The 21,128-nt window shown below is 42.4% G+C and overlaps 1 protein-coding gene across 1 annotated transcript in view; it reads left to right on the top strand.

The window, feature by feature from the left end:
• LOC132823298 (kinesin-like protein KIF24) overlaps positions 1 to 21,128 on the top strand; it is a 71,427-nt gene that overhangs the window by 47,819 nt on the left and 2,480 nt on the right. Inside the window, exons 6-9 of the mRNA XM_060837401.1 lie at positions 5,038 to 5,159; positions 5,738 to 5,843; positions 7,678 to 7,749; positions 9,868 to 9,977. Coding sequence (XP_060693384.1) covers positions 5,038 to 5,159; positions 5,738 to 5,843; positions 7,678 to 7,749; positions 9,868 to 9,977 — 410 coding nt within the window. The remainder of the gene's footprint in view (positions 1 to 5,037; positions 5,160 to 5,737; positions 5,844 to 7,677; positions 7,750 to 9,867; positions 9,978 to 21,128) is intronic.

Raw genomic sequence — 21,128 nt, 5'->3', positions numbered from 1 at the left:
GCTTCCTCTTCTGTAAAATGGCCTTTTTCCAAGATGTTACCATCTATTTCCCTACATTCTATACCTTCTATGTCCTTTTCCACAGTAAACACTGATGCTAATTACTCGTTTATTATTTCCCCCTTTTTCTGCGGCTCCACACAAAGGCCACCTTGCTGATCTTTGAGGGGCCCTCTTCTCTCCCTAGTTACCCTTTTGTCCTTTATGTATTTGTAAAAACCCTTTTGGATTCTCCTTAATTCTATTTGCCAAAGCTATCTCATGTCCCCATTTTGCCCTCCTGATTTCCCTTTTAAGAATACTCCTACTACCTTTATACTCTTCTAAGCATCCATTTGATCTATTTTGTCTATACCTGACATATGCTTCCTTCTTTTTCTTAACCAAACCCTCAATTTCTTTCGTCATCCAGCATTCCCTATACCTACCAACCTTCCCTTTCTCCTTAACAAGAATATACTTTCTCTGGACTCTCGTTATCTCATTTCTGAAAGCTTCCCATTTTCCAGCCGTCTCTTTATTAGCGAACATTTGCCCCCAATCAGCTTTTGAAAGTTCTTGCCTAATACTGTCAAAATTGGTCTTTGTCCAATTTAGAACTTCAACTTTTAGATCTGGTCTATCTTTTTCCAATCACAATTCTATTAATTTTAAAATAATGGTCGCTGGCCCAAAAGTACTCCCCCACTCACAGTTCAGACACTTGTCCTGCCTTATTTCCCAAGAGTAGATTAAGTTTTGCATCTTCTCAACATCAACATACTTAATCAGAAAATTTTCTTGTATACACTTAACAAATTCTTCTCCATCTAAACCCTTAACACTATGGCAGTCCCAGTATATGTTTGGAAAGTTAAAGTCCCCTACCGTAACCACCCTGTTATTCTTCCAGATAACTGAGATCTCCTTACAAATTTGTTTTTCAATTTCCCTCTGATTATTAGGGGGTCGATAATACAATCCCTATAAAGTGATCATCTCTTTCTTATTTCTCAGTTCCACCCAAATAACTTCCCTGGATGTATTTCTGGGAATATCCTCCCTCAGTACAGCTGTAATGCTATCCCTTATCAAAAATGCCACTCCGTTTCCTCTCTTGCCTCCCTTTCTATTCCTTCCTGTAGCATTTGTATCCTGGAACATTAAGCTGTCAGTCCTGTCCATCCCTGAGCAATATTTCTGTAATTACTTTGATATGCCAGTCCTATGTTCCTAACCATGTTCCTTGCATTGAAACAAATGCACTTTAATTAATTTGTCCTACCTTGTTCTCTGCTTTATCACTGCCTGCCCTGACTGTTTGACTTGCTTCTTAACTGTACCAGTCTCAGATCGATCTCTTTCCTCACTATCTCCTTGGGTCCCACCTACATACACCAGCTCCTCGGGTCCCACCTCTCATACACCAGCTCCTCAGCCATGCATTCATCTGCTCTATACTGTCTGTTCCTCTCCCTTTTAAAAGTGCTGTTGTTTTGACTTTGTTTTGGAACTTTGGAGAAAAAAAATGCAACAGCATACAAAACAGTATTTGCTGCTCGTGGAATTCGAGGAAATCACCTCCAGCACCTAAAATACCTCAAAAAAGGAGTTGTTACAGGCAGAAATTTTTCCAATCTAGAATTAAAAGCTGACCTAATAATTAACCATGTAACCACAATTGATTGTTGTTAAAACCCATCAGTAATGTTCTCCAGGGGAGGAAATCTACTGCCCCTATCTGGTCTTGTATACATGTGACTCCAGACCCCAGATTCAATGTGGTTGAATCTTAACTGCCCCCTGGGATTAGGGATGGCAATAAATACTGGCACAGCCAGCAATGCCCACAATCCATGAATGAATCTTCCTACATCAAAAGGCTCTTCAGCAGCAACTCTAAATCCTCCCTAAATCCATTCCTAACTAGCAATGCCAGAATTGGATGCAATTAACTTAGTGCAGACACCAGAGAGCATTGCCATCTTGGCTATTTCTGGGAGCCTGATATAATTTTGTGTCTCTCAATCATGTGGAGCTTTTACCCCTTAAATGATGGGAATGCCACTTCTGAGTACCACCAGGTGGCTGCTGCTCAGACTGCAATAGTGTGGAGATCATGGACGTGACTCAAGAACTATGGTCGGGGGTAAGGTTGGTAGAGCAATGGATTAGGGCAGGCCACAGGCAGCTATCTGGAGCTGAATGGAGGCTAGGTTTTCCCTGAGGAACATTAATGAACCAGATAGTTTTTACAGCAATTGACCATGGTTTCATGGTTAACATTAGAAGAGTTTTTTTTCTAAATTCCAGATTTAGATTCAAATGTCACCATCTGCCATAGTGGGATTTGAACCCATTTTTGTAGAGCATTAGCCTGGGTCTGTGGATTATTAGTTCAGTGCCTCATTTTCAGGTAATTTCTTACTTTTTATTGGTGCCATCCACTGTTTTTACTTGAGGGTGTGTTGATGCAACTTTGAGGATATCTTACAGCAAGTGGAAGTTATTTAGGAGCATCTCAGATTATTTCATAAAATGTTGAAAAATGATTGGATAGCATCAATGGACAGAGAGGTAGAGTTAATGGGATGAATTTTCATCCTCCACAACAAAACAATGTTCAGTGAGGATGAAAATGTCTGTGTGCCTATTTTCTGACGCTGTTTTCAGTGCAAGTGATTTGCACTATGGTGATGAGGGTGTGTGACCCCACTGCTCCAAGTGACCAGTTATCCACTGCAATTAAGGTTATTCGTGAGCCTGTTCAGAGCCTGTTGTGGGGCATTATGGAGTTGATGGGTGTGCACATGCAAAGGCAGACAAGGTACAAGCATGTGTAATAGAATAAGAAGCCAATCATAGCCACCCCAGGGAATTCATGGGCCCCCATGAGAAAGTGAAAACACAGAAGGGAATTGGGTGCCATTAGGTTATTGCAAATTTCAGGGAGAGCGGTCAAGCAGTGCTCTGGCTCTGCAGGAGATTTGAGTGCAGCTGGGGATTATCTGAGCACAAAGAATGCTGTGTTTGATGAAGGGAGCATGCTTCTCGGATTTTGGTTTAGTTATGATAAGAAACACCCTTAAGGAAGGGTAATGCCCTAGGTGCTAGAACAGAACTGAAGGATAATGGGTAGGAACACAATGGAGGCCATACGTTCAGCAAATGTTCAAAAAACTATCTTGCCAAAAGTGAAAAGAGCTGAAAATGTGTTGCTGGTTAAAGCGCAGCAGGTCAAGCAGCATCCAAGGAACAGGAAATTTGATGTTTCGGGCAAAAGCCCTTCATCAGGAAAGGCTTTTGCCCGAAACGTCGAATTTCCTGTTCCTTGGATGCTGCCTGACCTGCTGCGCTTTAACCAGCAACACATTTTCAGCTCTGATCTCCAGCATCTGCAGACCTCACTTTTTACTAAAAGTGAAAAGATGCTTATATATCAGACCTCCTGGTCAATATTTACATCATGCTCTAAAAGACATATACCTGGGCTTTTGCTAGTGATGGAGTCACCACTGCTCAAATTTCTGTTTTCATCAACTTGTATTTGTGACCTCTGAGGAGGTGGATGTGGCCTATTCACTTGTCTTATGTCTGAGATGTACATGACAGATGTTCTTTTATTGGAGGTGCTAATGGGGGCAATGCGTTGCTGCATGGATGTCACTGAGTACTGTGTCTCACTGACCTTCTTTATATTAAACTGTGAAATGTCTTAAGTGTCTCTAGTTCCTGCTTGGAATCAGTCAGATATACAATAACTTATCACTGCAGTCACCTTTACCTCCAAGGACAATGATCCTTGTGCTGACACACTGTCCCTCCATGAGGCTCAGGTTAAAAGAATGTTCTCTGAACAGTCTGGTTGGATGTGTCCTCTTTTTGAGAATCATTCTTCGCTCTCGTTCAACAGTTTGTCTTACTCCATGTAGCCTCTGTTTATTCTCTAAGTCAAGGGGATTTCCAAAACTGCAACCATGGTTGAGAAGAATTTGTTGGTTCAGGACCTTGAAATCAGCATATAATTCTTGAACATGTGCCACAATACTCACTGCAAATGTTTGCAACTTTAAATAATAATGGAGTACCAAACACTTACACAATAGATGCAACAAGCACATTATATCAACCACATCTGACCTGCAAATAATTAATTATCCTATCTAAGTATCATTGGTAAGGCATCCTTTCGTTCTCTTGAGTATGAGTTGAGCTGTGCATGGTTAAGAGAGGATGTGAGCTGGAATATTGAGCTCATAATATTACAAATGGCACTGGTGGTATGAAATTAGCTTTACGTGCTGGTTGATGGCATGATCACCTGTTCTAAGTACTTCCAGTGAGCATTCACTGCACACATGCTAAGGACTTCACAAATATGATATCTGGCTCAACTTCCCCTAAATGTCTGCATATGTGCTGCGGATAACATTTGACCGGTCTATAGTTACTCAGCACATCATAAAAACAAAAATGCCATAAAAATACAAACAGATTATAGTTTCATCAAAAACTGTAACCAATACAAAAAACTAACCAGTAAAGGGGACAGTGACTCAGCGGTTAACACTGCTGCCTCACAGTGTAACAGTGGACCCAGGTTTGATTCCACCCTCGAGCGACAATCTGTGTACAGTTGGCACATTCTTCCCATGTCTGTGTTTGTTTCCTCTGGGTACTCCAGTTTCCTCCCACAGTCCAAAGATGTACAGGTTAGGTGGATTGGCCATGCTGAATTGACAATTGTGTCAAGTTATGTGCAGGCTCGATGGATTGGCCATGCAGGTTTATAGAGATAGGGTAGGGAGTTGGATCTGGGTGGGATGCTGTTCGGAAGGTCAGTGTGATGTGGCTTTGCTGGGTCAAATGGCTTGCTTCCACACTGTAGGGATTCTAACATTCTATTCTATGATTCTTGTAAACTAAATACTTTAATTTAACTAACTGCCAAAAATTCCTGTAAATTTCATCTGCATGTATTTTGATCTGCATTTTAACAACATGTAAATAACACATAAATTCTTTGATTTCTTTCGTTTGCTTTGAATCTCATTTCAGGTGATTTCTTGGGGCAGTAAAGCACGGAGTACTGGTGCTTCTGGGATAAATACAGATTCCTCACGTTCACATGCTATTATTCAAGTCCAGCTTAAAAACCTAAATGATACAATTGTTGGAAGGTAAAATGTTCTTATTTGCATTTGAAATAATTTAACAATCTGAAGAGTTGGATTCACTAGACATTGTAATGATGGAGTAAGCTATCAAAAGACCATAAAAATGAAAAAATACAATCTCATGCTATTGATTTAGTACTACTGTGATACTAGATTTGTAACCAGAGGTTTAGACTTCTTTAAGTTCTACATTTGTAAAATTGTATTCAATTGAACTGATAATTTATGGTCTAGTTTTCTTAATTTCTTAAAAAGTTGACTTGAAAATTCAAGATTGGGTTCTGAGACAATCAATAAATCTTGATGTCCTCTAGGAAAAGGAACTTGCTACTCCGATCCATAGCTACATGAAATTACAGTTACACATACTGTATTTCATTCTTATTACCATTGGAAATGGCCTTGTAAGTATCTGGTTGTTAGGGTAACAGGAAAAGGGCATTGATCGAGGATTAAATCCAAGAAAAAGCATTTTTTAAAAAATCAAGAAAACATTTGTCATCACTGTGAACCAATAGTCTTTGTCTATTCATGTTCACAACTAAATATAACTTATGGTCTAATATTGATTCTCTGCCCAGGATTTCTTTCGTTGACCTAGCTGGGAGTGAGAGAGCTGCTGATGCCAGGGATTCCGACAAACAAACTAAAATAGAAGGAGCTGAAATAAATCAGAGTCTCTTGGCCGTAAGTTGTTTGTACAGATGAGCATTACACTCGAATGCAGTTATCTTCATGTTAGAAAAGGTACCATTAAGCAGGAGATGGATTCTGTTAATGTTGAACTGTAAGATAATGGAATGAAGGAAACTATTTTAACTACTAAAAAGAAACATCGAGAAAAAATTGGTTTTCACCTAAGAGCCTTAGTGTGAGATCTTTCTGATTTTTAGCTGTCCACTCTATTGCACCCTACTAAATGCCCATTTTTAGGCAGCTCGTGATTGTAGAGTCTGGAAATCTCCCGTCAAGTTCAAAGTAGGTTCTGGAGTAGGCAGAACTAAGGGCCCTATTGAGGATGAGAATCAAAACGATATTTGGGCAGCAGAGATTGGAAATTGTGAATGAAATTGTATTGAACCTTTGAAGAGGGTCTTGTCAACTGGTCCGAAAAGACAACTATTTGTGCTGTCTCTTTATAGAAGACGAGCTGAAAAACAAGCCAATGAAGCAATGGCGAGGCCACTGGAAGGCCTTGCTCTGAAGTCAAAACCATGGAATAAAATAGCCAACATAGTCTTAAACTAGAGGGCAGAGGTTAAGATGAAGATGAGAGGGGAAAGCGAGTTTTGAGAAGATTTGTAGCTCAGGTTGCGGTTTTGGATGCAGGAAAAATATAAAAGGACACAGAGAGTAACTTTTTCATGCAGAGGATGTTGCGTACATGGAATGAGCTGCCAGAGGAAGTGGTGGAGGTAAGTACAATTACAGCATATAAAAAGCATCTTGATCTTTGGCACCCTGGCAGATGAGACTGGATTAATTCAGGATCTCTGGTTGCATGGATAAATTGGATTAAAGGGTCTGTTTCCATGCTCTACCGCTTATTATTCACGATGGCAGTGGAGAAGAGCGCTTCCACAGGAGCTCGTCCGCTCAGTCGCTTTCTCTTTTTTCCCCTTTTATTTTCTCTTTTGTGTTTTTTGATTCTCTTCTTTCTTCTCAGCTTTGGAGTCCATGCCTTAGTTTGGGCTCAGACTCCCAGCCTCAGCGCAAGTCCATTGTGATGGTCTCTCAGGCTAGTGTGGCATCAGAATGGACATCCCTTCTTGAGGTGATTCCAGACTGGTCTCTAAGCCTCAAGAACGTCAAGACGAAACCCAGCACAGTCTGGAGTCATGGCCTGCTGTGCACTGGAGGCTAACTACCAGTGTGGACTGGATTGGAAGGACCATTGTTCTGAACTTTTTTTTTCTCTTTTCTAATTTATTCTTAAAAATTCCAGCATTGCAGATTGTATTTCTTTATTTTCTACTTTTATATATTCCTAAGAACTTGCACTGAATAACTATACTTAGATACCTTTGTACTTAAGATCGCACTATAAGAGGCCACTTGTGAACTTTTCAGTATACTCATCTGAGTAGATGTGACAATGAAGCTAATTCAGCTCTATGAGCTCCGGAAAGGTGCTTGCTAATCAGAGGCTGGCAGGTTTTATGCTCAGCAGTGCTATAATCCTGTGATTTCTGCAGGAAGAATACAAACCAAAGACATAATGATGGCGGGACATTTGGGAGGATTCTAGGAAGCCATTCTCTATGTATATTTATAAATGCATACACGCAGATGTTGAGACATGAGATTTGTCAAACTTATGTCCTGACTAAAATAGGGTAACTGTCATTCCTCAGTGAAAACAATGGAGCAAGATGAAGTTGTCGTTTATATATAATTTATATTGATAAACTGTGAAACTCACTTGCAAGGAAGATGATCAGAGCATGGAATAGTTGTGATATTTTATTTGTATCAAAGTTCTCCACATTGTTCAATAAGATGTTTGTTTCCCTTTCTTTAGCTAAAAGAGTGTATTCGAGCTTTGGACCAGGAACATCCTCACACACCCTTTAGGCAAAGCAAGCTTACACTGGTAAATTGTTTGTTTCCTTATAGAATTTATACAGCTATTAAACTTAGCATTGCACACCAATTAACCTTATGCAAAAAGAGCAAAAACTGTCACCAATGACTTAATCCCAATTTTTTTGGAAGCCTTTCACAGCCTATTTATATCTGCAGTACTTTGATACTTTCATAATCCTGGCTATCATTTTGCCAGCTTGAGGTAAAGAAGTGCTGGAGATATCTTCTGAAGACTATTTTGAGGCAGTAAGTTAAGCAGCAAACAATAGATCGAGGAGTGAAACTTTGTGCATTTGAAATTCACTTCAAGAATTCAAGTGAAGAAACCAGTGTTTTAAGCATAATTAATGATAAGTGTGATGAAATGTTGACTTCTTAAGCCAAAAGTCATGTATGCTTCATAGCACTGAGAGCAGACTTTGTATTCCCAGTTGGATTATCTTATCAAATTATGTTGGAAAATGAAATAGTACTTCTAACATTAAGTTAACTTGGTAGAATGACTTACAAGAGTAACTGGTGCCAACTTAGTTGCATTTAAATGTGCAGCCAAAAGAATTTGCTTACATTAAGTAACTTAATGAATTCAGTCCAGCCCTTGTAGGTAATCAAGGAGATCAATGTATCTTCTATATCCCTCCACACTGTGGTAATAGCAACGAGAGTCCATCTACATGAAAATAGGAATATGGTGCTACAATGTTCTCATCCTACATAGATCAAACATTATGGAGCAAAAAAGAGCTTATTTTAAAATGAGTAATTCCCTTCTTGAAGATAATATAGGACACTTTGTTGTCATTATATGATCTATTCTAATATTTAGGAGATTTGGAAGGCTTAGAATCTATGTGCATAGTGTTAAGGAACTGCAAAGTAAAACAAAAGACAGGAGTTATGTACAGGGCCTCTTCATAGTCAAGATGTGACAAATCAGGAGATAGAAAAGGCATGTAAGGAAGGTATTATTACAATAATCATGCAGCATTTCAGTATACAGATGGACTGGGAAAATCAGGTTGATAGTGGATTCCAAGAAAAGGAATGTTTGAGATGATTTTTTTTGGAGCAATTGCTGGGAGAACCCACTAGGGAACAGACAATTCTGAATTTGGTGATGTGTGTTGAGGCAGACATGATTAGGAAGCTTAAGCTAAAGGAACCCTTGTGGGCCAATGACCATATATAATAGAATTCAGCCTGCGGTTTGAGAGGGAGAAGCTGGAATCGATGTAATGGTATTCCAATTGAGTAAAGGTAAATGCAGAGACGTGAGGGAGGAACTAGTCAGAGTTGTTTGGAAGGGGAGCCGAGCAGAGAAGACAGTGGAACAGCAATGGCAAGGATTTCTGGGGGTAATTCGTGAGGCAACAAAGAAATTCATCCCAAGGAAGAAGAAACATACTGAGGAGAGGATGAGGCAACCATGGATGACAAGGCAAGTCAGGGACATGATAAAAGCCAAGGAGAAAGCATACAATGTGATAAAGTTTAGTGGAAAGCCATAGGATTGGAAAGCCTTTAAAAACCAGCAGAGTACGATTGAGAAAAGCAGTAAGACAGGAGAAGATGAAATATGAAATAACTAGTAGCATAAAAGAGTATTGAAGGGTCTTTCTTTAGATATCTAGAAGCTAAGAGACAGGCAAGAGTGGGCATTTGACCGCTGGAAAATGAGGCTGGCAAAGTTTTAATGGGGAACAAAGAAATGACAGTGGAAATAAATAGGTACTCTGCATTAGTCTTCACAGTGGAAGACTGCTGTTACATCTCAAACCATCAAGGGATTCGGGGCAGAGGAAAATGTAGTGGCCATCACTAAGGAGAAGTTGTTGGGGAAGCTGAAGGTAGATAAATCATCTGGATTGGATAACTTACACCCCAAGGTTCTGATGGAGGTAGCTGAGGAGATTTTGGAGGTGGTGATGGTGATTTTTCAGGAATTACTAGAGTCAGGGGTGGGGGTTTGTTGGGGAAGACTAATATACTATTCCTGCTTAAGATGGGAGGAAGGCAGAAGACGGTAAATTACTTGATGATTTTAGTTAGCATTTATATTTGTTCATTTTTTTTCTGATGGTAAATACAAAATTTTAACTTCTAAATATTTACGTTCTTTTTTAAGGTATTGAAAGACTCATTTATTGGGAATTCTAAAACCTGTATGATCGCTAATATTTCACCTAGCCATGTAGCCACAGAACACACACTGAACACTTTACGCTATGCAGATAGGTAAGTAGCAATTTCAAATTTACTACAAATGTTCTATTAAGATGACAGGAAAAATGCATGATGGTATCTGTAGAATAATGGCTTAAAATAAACTTTTTGATAGACTTGGATTGATGTCATTCTTCTTCACACACAGACTGATATATACATAGCATTATTATTCAGGCAATGTGTGAGTGGAAAAAAGTAACAAATATTTCAATGCTGTATGCATGTAAAGTTAAGATGTACTGAGTATTCTAGGATTTTTGTTGCTCTTGTAAGATCATATGAATTAGGAGGGAGGAGTAGGCTATTTGGCTTTTGGAGCCATCTCTGCCTCTCATTGAAATCATAGCTGATGTTTTATCTCAACTCCGCTTAACCAGACATAACCCATATAACATGATTCACTTTGAAATATGAAAGAATTCAAAAGGTTTGCAACTCTTTGAATAAATCCCCCATCTCCCAGTCCTAAATAGCTGATCCTCCATTCTGAATCTTCAATCTACAGTTCTAAACTCTCCAACCTCCGAGCAATAACCTTGTTAAGCCCCTTATGGATTTTATATGCCTCAGTAAGACTGCCACCATTCATTGTTCTAAACTTGGGAAAATGGACACAGTCTAGCCATCTCAGAAACCTATGTTGTATTCCTTCTGAGACAATTATACTCTTTTTAGGTAAGTTCAACACTGTACAGAGTAGAGTAAACCATAAAGAGTATCACCAGCAAAACTTCCTTAAGCTAACATACAATTTTTTGCCTTAATGTTTGTTATACTTCTGCACTAACTTTAAGTACTTTGTAGACAAGGACACTCACACCTAACCTAACCCCTAAATTGATTTTAGTGCTTGTGCAAATTGTTTACGTATGTGCGCCTTTTATTTTGTGTAATTAGGCAAGTGTAATTTAAAGGGGCTGACTTATGGGTGACCTGAGCAGGCTGCTGGGTTGCTCTGTGGCCACATAGTTCCCTCAGAACATTTTTACTTATTGATATTTTCCAGTCTTTTAACATTTAAAATTTTATCATCTAAGATTTTTATCTTACCTACTAAAGTGGATTTTCATACTTCTTCACAAAATAATTCTACATTATTATTGACCAGTTGTTTAACCTTGGTCTCTCACTTTGTAGTCTCTGTGTGTTCTCACAATTTTACTTTCCCACTTGACTTTATATTTCCAGTAAACCTCTCAGTTTCTGTATCGGTAATAGATATTTATTTTAAACAGCTAAGGCTTAAGCACTGATTCTTGTGGGATTTGAAAGTTACACTTCCTCATCCTAAAAATGACTAATTTGTTCATACCCATTAGTTTCTGTCCATAAACCAATCCTCATCCATTGTAATGTATTATCCTAATCCAAATCCTATTGCATTTCATACAGTATTCTCTTACAGTTACGTGTGAATGTTTTTTGAAAATCCATTTACACAGAATCCACTGATGGTTCTTAATCAGATGCTGGTTATAGCCTGTAAAAGCTCTAACAATTTTGCTGAACATAATTTTCCTTCCAGAAATCCATGTTGATTTTGCCCATTATGAAGTGAATTGGAATATCAATAGAGAAGCACTTGCAGACATTTAAAAAAGATTTGTCAGAATAATCAGATTAACTACATTCCTGCTATAAAGTAAAGTTCCAAATGGTGTTCCCGCTACATGTGGTTAACGAAAGAAAGCATCAAACTTAAGGAAAAAGCATACAACTGGGTGAATGTCAGTGGCAGGTCAGATGACTGGTCAGAATATAAAGAGAGGCAGAGCATGATTAAAAGATGAATTAGGAGAAAGAATTTTGAGCATGAGAGGAAGCTAGCTAGAAATGGGAAAAAAACGTCGCAAGTGATTCTATAGGTTTGTGGAAAAGAGTAAGTTCAGTACTGTTGACTCTCAAGCAGGTGAGATTGGGGAGTTAATAGTAGATAATAAAAGAATGGTGTATGTAATAAATAAATATTTTATGTCTGTCTTGATGACAGAGAATACAAAAAATATTAAGATGCTTATAAATCAGAAGGTTGTTGGAAGAGATTAACTTGGTAAAATTTAATCATTAGGAAAGTGATACTGACCAAACTGATGGAGCTGTAGGTTGATAAATCTTTGAGTCCAGATGGACTTCATTCTAGGGTCTTAAGGGTTTTTGCTAAGAAGTAGGAGATGCCTGAGTGTTGATTTTCCAAAATTCAATTTGATAGGTTCTGAAAAGATTAGACTGGAAAGCAGCAAATATAACTCTTCTGTTCAAAAAAGACTGGAGGCAATAAACAGGAAATTTATAGGCCAGCTAAAATGATTTATGTTATGGAGAAGATATTTGAATTGATCATAAAGATTATAACTTGAAATAACACTTGGAAAAAAGTTGAGATAATTGGGTAGAGTCGGCATGGGTTTATGAAAGGGAAATCCAATTTATTGGCATTCTTTGAAGAAATGCCATGTGCTGTGGATAAATGGGAGACATAAATTTACTGCACTTGGATTTCCAGAAGGCATTTGACAAGGTTATGCATAAAAGACTATTGTGTAAAATAGATGCTGACAATTTGAAGTGACATACTAACATCAGTACATCGAATAAAGGAGTTGGGAGGTCATATTGTGACTGTACAGGACATTGGGTAAGGCCACTTTTGGCATACTGCTTTCAGTTCTGATATCCTTGCCACAGAAAGGATTTTGTTAAACTTGAAAGGGTTCAGAAAAGATTTACAAGGATGTTGCCAGGATTGGAGGGTTTGAACTACAAGGAGAGGCTGAATAGGCTGGGTCTGTTTCTCTGGAGCGTCAGAGGCCGAGGGGTGACTTACAGAGATTTATAAAATCATGAGGGGCATGGATTGAATTGAATTGAATGTATTGTCACATGTACTGAGGCACAGTGAAAATCTTTGTCTTGCGAGCAATACAGGCAGATCACATAGTTAAGTAGCATAAATACTAAATAATAGGTAAACAGCGGCAAAAACAAAAACACAGTTACAGGTGAATGTTAAAAGTTTGAGTCCATTCCATATTCTAACAATAATCGGGTAGAAACTGTTGCAAAACCAGCTGGTGCGTGTGTTCAGGCACCTGTACCTTCTCCTGGATGGTAGAGGTTGTAGAAAAACATTGCTAGGGTGGGATGGATCTTTAAGAATGCTGACGGCCTTTCCTTGACAGCGGGCTGGTAGATGGATTGTATAGATGGGAAGTTGCCCTTTGTGATTGTCCGGGCTGAATTCACCACTCTGTATAACCATCTATGATCTTGAATGGTACTGTTGCCATACGAGGTAGTGATACATTCAGACAGACTGCTCTCAATGGCGCACCTATTAAAGTTGGCAAGGGTATTTGCTGTCATGCTAACTTTCCTCAGCTGCCTGAGGAAGAGCATCCACATGAAGAGTCCAAGACAACTTGTTGTGAATGACCACTGTCAGAAACTTGACACTCTCCATTCATTCCACCTCTGTGCTGTTAATGTGTAGCGGGCATGAGTAACACCCAGCCGAAAGTCAGTAATGAGTTCCTTGGTTTTGCTGGCATTGAGAGCTATTTTGTTCTCGTTGCACCATTTTCCAGGTCTTCCATCTCCCATCTGTAGTCTGGTTCGTCGCCATCTGAGAATCGTGGTATCATCAGCAAACTTGTAAATGGCATTAGTCTGGTATTTGGCGACACAGTCATGGGTATATAGTGAGTACAGAACGGGGGCTGAATACGCACCCCTGGGGGAGCTCCAGTGTTGAATGTTAGTGAGGATGAAATATTGTCCCCAATCTTCACTGATTGTGGCCTGTGGGTCAGGAAACTGAAGATCCAGTTGCAGAGAGTGGAGCTTAGTCCGAGATCAGTAAGTTTAGTAATCAGTCTCGAGGGGATAATAGTGTTGAAGGCTGAACTGTAATCAATGAGTAGGATTCTTACATAGCTTTTCTTGATGTCTAGATGTTCTAGCGAGGAGTGAAGGACAAGTGATATGGCATCTGACGTGGATCTGTTGGTCTGATAGGCAAATTGGAGTGGGTCAAAAGTAGTGGGGAGGCTGGAGTTGATTAATGCCATGACCAGCCTTTCAAAGCACTTCATGACCACCGAAGTTCGGGCCACTGGGAAATAGTCATTGAGACATGCTTCATGAATCTTTTTGGGCACAGGGATGATGTTGGCCCTCTTGAAACAGGCAGGGACAGTGACCTGCTGCAGGCAGAGGTTGAAGATATCCACAAAGACCTCTGCCAGTTGATCTGCGCAGCTCTGAGTGCACAGCCTGGTACTCTGTCTGGTCCCAACCACTGTGTGGAGTTTGCACATTCTCCCCGTGTCTGCGTGGGTTTCCTCTGGGTGCTCTGGTTTCCTCCCACAGTCCAAAGATGTGCGGGTCAGGTGAATTGGCCATGCTAAATTGCCCGTAGTGTTAGGTAAGGGGCAAATGTAGGGGTATGGGTGGGTTTCGCTTTGGCGGGTCGGTGTTGACTTGTTGGGCCGAAGGGCCTGTTTCCACACTATAAGTAATCTAATCTAATCTAATCCATCGCTTTCCTTGGATTCACACAAAGGAAAACTGATCTGACCTCTAATGCAGTGACTGTTGGGATAGGTTAATCAGGAATTGTTGGAATCAGTGTTACCTCTCCGTCAAAATTCTGCTCAAAGCGAGTATAGACGTCATTGAGATGACCTCGGAGGGATAGGTCATCGTCTGCTATCTTGCACTATCTCTTTTTAGAATCTGTGATGTCATTCAGTCCTTGCCATAGTCGCCGGGTGTCTGTCTGAGTCTCTAGTTGGGATCAGGATTGGTACTTAGCTGTCTTAATGGCTCTGTGAAAGTCATACTTGGATTCCTTCAATTTGAGTAAGGTGAATAGTCAAGGTCTCTTTCACAGGGTAGGAGAGCCCAAAACTAGAGGGCATAGGTTTAAGATGAAAGGGGAAAGGCCTAAAAGGCCGAAAAGGCCTAAGACTCTCAGAGACAACAGAGTGGTGTATATATGGAATGAGCTGCCAGAGGAAGTGGTGGAGGCTGGTACAATTACAAAATTTAAAAAGCATCTGGATGGGAATATGAATAGGAAGGGTTTAGAGAGATATGGGCCAAATGCTGGCAGATGTGACTAGACTAATTTAGGATATCTGGTCAGCATGGATGAGTTGAACTGAATGTTCTGTTTCTGTGCTGTACATCTCTATGACTCTATAATTTGCTGATAGACACAAAAAAAATATAAATGGGGCTTTTTTAAAAATTAACAGGATGTGACAAGTGGGTTCTAGCAAGGGTTTATACTGGGCCTTCAACATTTTAATGTTTATATCAATGAATTGAATTGGAGAATGAAGGTTGCTGATGACACAAAGTTAGGAAAGTATGTTGAAGAAAACTTAACAAGGATGTAGATACATGTCAGCTGCAAATGTGTTGCTGGTCAAAGCACAGCAGGCCAGGCAGCATCTCAGGAATAGAGAATTCGACGTTTCGAGCATAAGCCCTTCATCAGGAATAAGAGAGAGAGAGAGCCAAGCAGGCTAAGATAAAGGGTAGGGAGGAGGGACTAGGGGGAGGGGCGATGGAGGTGGGATAGGTGGAAGGAGGTCAAGGTGAGGGTGATAGGCCGGAGTGGGGTGGGGGCGGAGAGGTCAGGAAGAGGATTGCAGGTTAGGAGGGCGGTGCTGAGTTGAGGGAACCGACTGAGACAAGGTGGGGGGAGGGGAAATGAGGAAACTGGAGAAATCTGAATTCATACCTTGTGGTTGGAGGGTTCCCAGGCGGAAGATGAGGCGCTCCTCCTCCAGCCGTCGTGTTGTTGTGTTCTGCCGGTGGAGGAGTCCAAGGACCTGCATGTCCTCGGTGGAGTGGGAGGGGGAGTTAAAGTGTTGAGCCACGGGGTGATTGGGTTGGTTGGTTCGGGCGGCCCAGAGGTGTTCTCTGAAGCGTTCCGCAAGTAAGCGGCCTGTCTCCCCAATATAGAGGAGGCCACATCGGGTGCAGCGGATGCAATAGATGATGTGTGTGGAGGTACAGGTGAACTTGTGGCGGATATGGAAGGATCCCTTGGGGCCTTGGAGGGAAGTGAGTGTGGAGGTGTGGGCGCAAGTTTTACATTTCCTGCGGTTGCAGGGGAAGGTGCCGGGGGTGGAGGTTGGGTTGGTGGGGGGTGTGGATCTGACGAGGGAGTCACGAAGGGAGTGGTCCTTGCGGAACGCTGATAGGGGAGGGGAGGGAAATATATCCTTGGTGGTGGGGTCCGTTTGGAGGTGGCGGAAATGGCGGCGGATGATACGTTGTATGCGGAGGTTGGTGGGGTGGTAGGTGAGAACCAGTGGGGTTCTGTCTTGGTGGCGGTTGGAGGAGCGGGGCTCAAGGGCGGAGGAGCGGGAAGTGGAGGAGATGCGGTGGAGGGCATCGTCGATCACGTCTGGGGGGAGTCTGCGGTCCTTGAAGAAGGAGGCCATCTGGGCTGTGCGGTGTTGGAATTGGTCCTCCTGGGAGCAGATGCGGCGGAGACGAAGGAATTGGGAATATGGGATGGCATTTTTACAGGGGGCAGGGTGGGAGGAGGTGTAGTCCAGGTAGCTGTGGGAGTCAGTCGGTTTATAATAGATGTCTGTGTTGAGTCGGTCGCCCGAGATAGAAATGGAGAGGTCTAGGAAGGGGAGGGAGGAGTCTCAGATGGTCCAGGTGAATTTCAGGTCGGGATGGAAGGTGTTAGTAAAGTTGATGAACTGTTCAACCTCCTCGTGGGAGCACGAGGCAGCGCCGATACAGTCATCGATGTAGCGGAGGAAAAGGTGGGGGTGGTGCCAGTGTAGTTGCGGAAGATGGACTGTTCCACATATCCTACGAAGAGGCAGGCATAGCTGGGGCCCATGCGGGTGCCCATGGCAACTCTTTTAGTTTGGAGGAAGTGGGAGGATTGAAAAGAGAAGTTATTCAGGGTGAGGACCAGTTCAGTCCTGTAGATACATGTCAGTTAAGTTAATGAGCAACAATCTGGAAGATAGAATATAATATAGGAAAATGTGAAATTGTTTGCTTTCTTAGGCATTCTTAAAAAAAGTAGAATACTGTTGAATGGAGAAGAAATGATTAGAATGATATGGGAGGAGAAAGTGAGGTCTGCAGATGCTGAAGATCACAGCTGAAAATGTGTTGCTGGAAAAACGCAGCAGGTCAGGCAGCATCCAAGAAACAGGAGATTCGACGTTTCGGGCATAAGCCCTTCTTCAGGAATGAGGAAAGTGTGTCCATCAGGCTAAGATAAAAGATAGGGAGGAGGGACTTGGGTGAGGGGCGTTGGAGATGCGATAGGTGGAAGGAGGTCAAGGTGAGGGAGATAGGCCGGAGTGGGGTGGGGGCGGAGAGGTCAGGAAGAAGATTGCAGGTTAGGAAGGCGGTGCTGAGTTCGAGGGATTTGACTGAGACAAGGTGGGGGGAGGGGAAATGAGGAAACTGGAGAAATCTGAGTTCATCCCTTGCGGTTGGAGGGTTCCTAGGCGGAAGATGAAGCGCTCTTCCTCCAACCGTCGTGTTGTTATGGTCTGGCGATGGAGGAGTCCAAAGACCTGCATGTCCTTGGTGGAGTGGGAGGGGGAGTTAAAGTGTTGAGCCACGGGGTGGTTGGTCCGGGTGTCCCAGAGGTGTTCTCTGAAACATTCCACAAGTAGGCGGCCTGTCTCCCCAATATAGAGGAGGCCACATCGGGTGCAGCGGATGCAATAGATGATGTGTGTGGAGGTGCAGGTGAATTTGTGGTGGATCTGGAAGGATCCCTTGGGGCCTTGGAGAGAAGTAAGGGAGGAGGTGTGGGCGCAAGTTTTGCATTTCTTGCGGTTGCAGGGGAAGGTGCCGGGAGTGGAGGTTGGGTTGGTGGGGGGTGTGGACCTGATGAGGGAGTCACGGAGGGAGTGGTCTTTTCGGAACGCTGATAGGGGAGGGGAGGGAAATATATCCCTGGTGATGGGGTCTGTTTGGAGGTGGCGGAAATGACGGCGGATGATACGCTGTATATGGAGGTTGGTGGGGTGGTAGGTGAGAACCAGTGGGGTTCTGTCCTGGTGGCAGTTGGGGCGGGGCTCAAGGGCAGAGGAGTGGGAAGTGGAGGAGATGCGGTGGAGGGCATCGTCGATCACGTCTGGGGGGAAACTGTGGGGAGATGCCCTCCACCACATCTCCTCCACTTCCCGCTCCTTTGCCCTTGAGCCCCGCCCCTCCAACTGCCACCAGGACAGAACCTCACTGGTTCTCACCTACCACCCCACCAACCTCCATATACATCGTATCATCCGCCGTCATTTCCGCTACCTCCAAACGGACCCCACCACCAGGGATATATTTCCCTCCCCTCCCCTATCAGCGTTCCGAAAAGACCACTCCCTCAGTGACTCCCTCGTCAGGTTCACACCCCCTACCAACCCAACCTCACTCCCGGCACCTTCCCCTGCAACCGCAAGAAATGCAAAACTTGCGCTCACGTCTCCTCTCTTACTTCTCTCCAAGGCCCCAAGGGATCCTTCCAGATCCGCCACAAATTCACCTGCACCTCCACACACATCATCTATTGCATCCGCTGCACCCGATGTGGCCTCCTCTATATTGGGGAGACAGGCCGCCTACTTGCGGAACGTTTCAGAGAACACCTCTGGGACACCCGGACCAACCAACCCAACCACCCCGTGGCTCAACACTTTAACTCCCTCTCCCACTCCACCAAGGACATGCAGGTCCTTGGACTCCTCCATCGCCAGACCATAACAACACGACGGTTGGAGGAAGAAGGCCTCATCTTCCGCCTAGGAACCCTCCAACCACAAGGGATGAAGTCAGATTTCTCCAGTTTCATTTCCCCTCCCCCACCTTGTCTCAGTCAAATCCCCCGAACTCAGCACTGCCTTCCCAACCTGCAATCATCTTCCTGATCTCTCCGCCCCCACCCCACTCCGGCCTATCACCCTCAACTTGACCTCCTTCTACCTGTCGCATCTCCAAAGCCCGTCCCCCAAGTCCCTCCTCCCTAACTTTTATCTTAGCCTGCTGGACACACTTTCCTCATTCCTGAAGAAGGGCTTATGCCCAAAACGTCGAATCTCCTGTTCCTTGGATGCTGCCTGATCTGCTGCGCTTTTCCAGCAACACATTTTCAGCTTAGAATGATATGGGCCAAGTGCAAGGTTAGCGTGGACAGGCATTTTGATTGGCATGGACCAGGTTGGGCCAAAGGGCTGTCTCCATACTGTAGGACTCTATGACAATTGCAGAATTTAGAGGTGCCAAAGGATCTAGTTTGATCTAGTGCATGAACCACCAAAGGTTGGTATGCAGGCACAGATTTTGAATAAGAAGGTTAAACAATAAAACCAAAGAACTACGAATCTGAAAATCAGAAACAAAAACAGAAATTGCTGGGAAAACTCAGCAGGTCTGGCAGTATCTATTCTTTTGTTCTGAAGATGGTCACCGGACCCAAAGCATCAGCTCAACTTTCTCTCCACAGATACTGCCAGAGCTTTTCTAGCCATTTTTTGTTTTTGTGTCTGATTAAGAAAACTATTGAATATAATCCTTTATTACTCGGGTAATTGAACATAAAGGTGAGGAAGTTAAGCTTCAACTGTACAGTGCAATAGTGAAACCACATCTTAAGAACATAAGAACGAGAAGCAGGAGTAGGTCATCTGGCCTTTTGAGTCTGCTCCGCCATTCAGTATGATCATGGTTGATCTTTTCATGGCCTCAGCTCCACTTACCTGCCCTCTCACAATAAGCCTTAATTCCTTTACTGTTCAAAGAATGATCTATTCTGGTCTTTAAAAGCATTTACTGAGGAAACCTCAACTACTTCACTGGGCAGGGAATTCCATAGATTCACAACCCTCTGGGTGAAGACGTTTCTTCTCAATTCAGTCCTAAATCTGCTCACCCAAATTTTGAGGCTATGCCCTCTTGCCTTGTTGCACCTGCAAGTGGAAACATCCTCTCTACTTCTATCCCCTTAATAATTTTATATTTTCTATACAATTCCTCCTCATTCTTCTAAATTCTAATGAATATAATCCCAGTGTACTCGGTCTCTCCTCATAAGCCAACCCCCTCAACTCTGGAATCAACCTAGTTTAGTGCCAGTACATCCTTTCTCGAGTAAGGAGACTAAAACTGCATATAGTACTCCAGGTGTGGCCTCACCAGCACCTTGTACAGCTGCAACATAAAGTCAATCCCTTTGGCAGTGACGGACAAAATTCCAGTTGCCTTCCTAATTACTTGTGTACATGCAGACCGACTTTCTGTGATTCATGCGCGTGGACACACATGTCCCTCTGCATAGCAGCATGCTGCAACATTTTACCATTCAAGTAATAGTCCTTTTTACTGTTATTGCTATCAAAATAGATGACTCCAAATTTTTAACATGGTACTCCATCTGCCAGACCTTTGCCCACTCACTTAAACGATCTAAGACTCACAGTCCTCTGCACCCTTTGCTCTACAACTCATATTAGTGTTATCCGCAAACCTTGACACATTACATATTGTGTGAAGTTTTTATCATCTTATTTGAGAAAGGATGTAAATGTATTTGATACAATTTCTGGGATGAATGAGTTGTTCTGTAAAATAGGTTGGGTAAGCTATTCTTGTTTCCACTGGAGTTTCGAAGAATGAGTGGCGACTTGACTAAAGTGTATAAGATATTGAATGGCCTTGACCATTGAATGTAAAAGGGATGTTTGCCCTTGTGAATGATTCCAGAATGAGAGGACACGATATTAAAATTTAGGTAATCCTTTCAGTCCAAAGATGAGGGGAATTTTTTTCTGAGGATTTGGCAACTTTGGAAGTCTGCCTATTGAGATAGATGGGAATGTGGAATTTGGACCAACCGATCAGCTATGATCTCATTGAATGCAGAGCTAGCTGCAAGGACTGAATGGCCTCCTTCTACTCCTAACTCCATAATTGCATGTTCGTATGATAAGGTGTTACCATTTCCCTAAAAATAAATGCCATTTTCCCAACTACTAATTTTATGCTGACTGCCATAAAGGCCCTTGTTTCCTCTTTCTCTCTTTGAGTAATCGGATTATGTTTATGACCTTCCAACCCAAGGAGATTCTACAAAATCAAAACTAACCACCTGCCGAAATATTCTAACTAGTT

Source organism: Hemiscyllium ocellatum, chromosome 1 (genome assembly GCF_020745735.1).
Source record: "Hemiscyllium ocellatum isolate sHemOce1 chromosome 1, sHemOce1.pat.X.cur, whole genome shotgun sequence".
NCBI classification, from domain to species: domain Eukaryota; kingdom Metazoa; phylum Chordata; class Chondrichthyes; order Orectolobiformes; family Hemiscylliidae; genus Hemiscyllium; species Hemiscyllium ocellatum.
The sequence above is the reverse complement of the archived record's forward strand: the minus strand, read 5'-3'. Positions and strand labels throughout refer to the sequence as shown.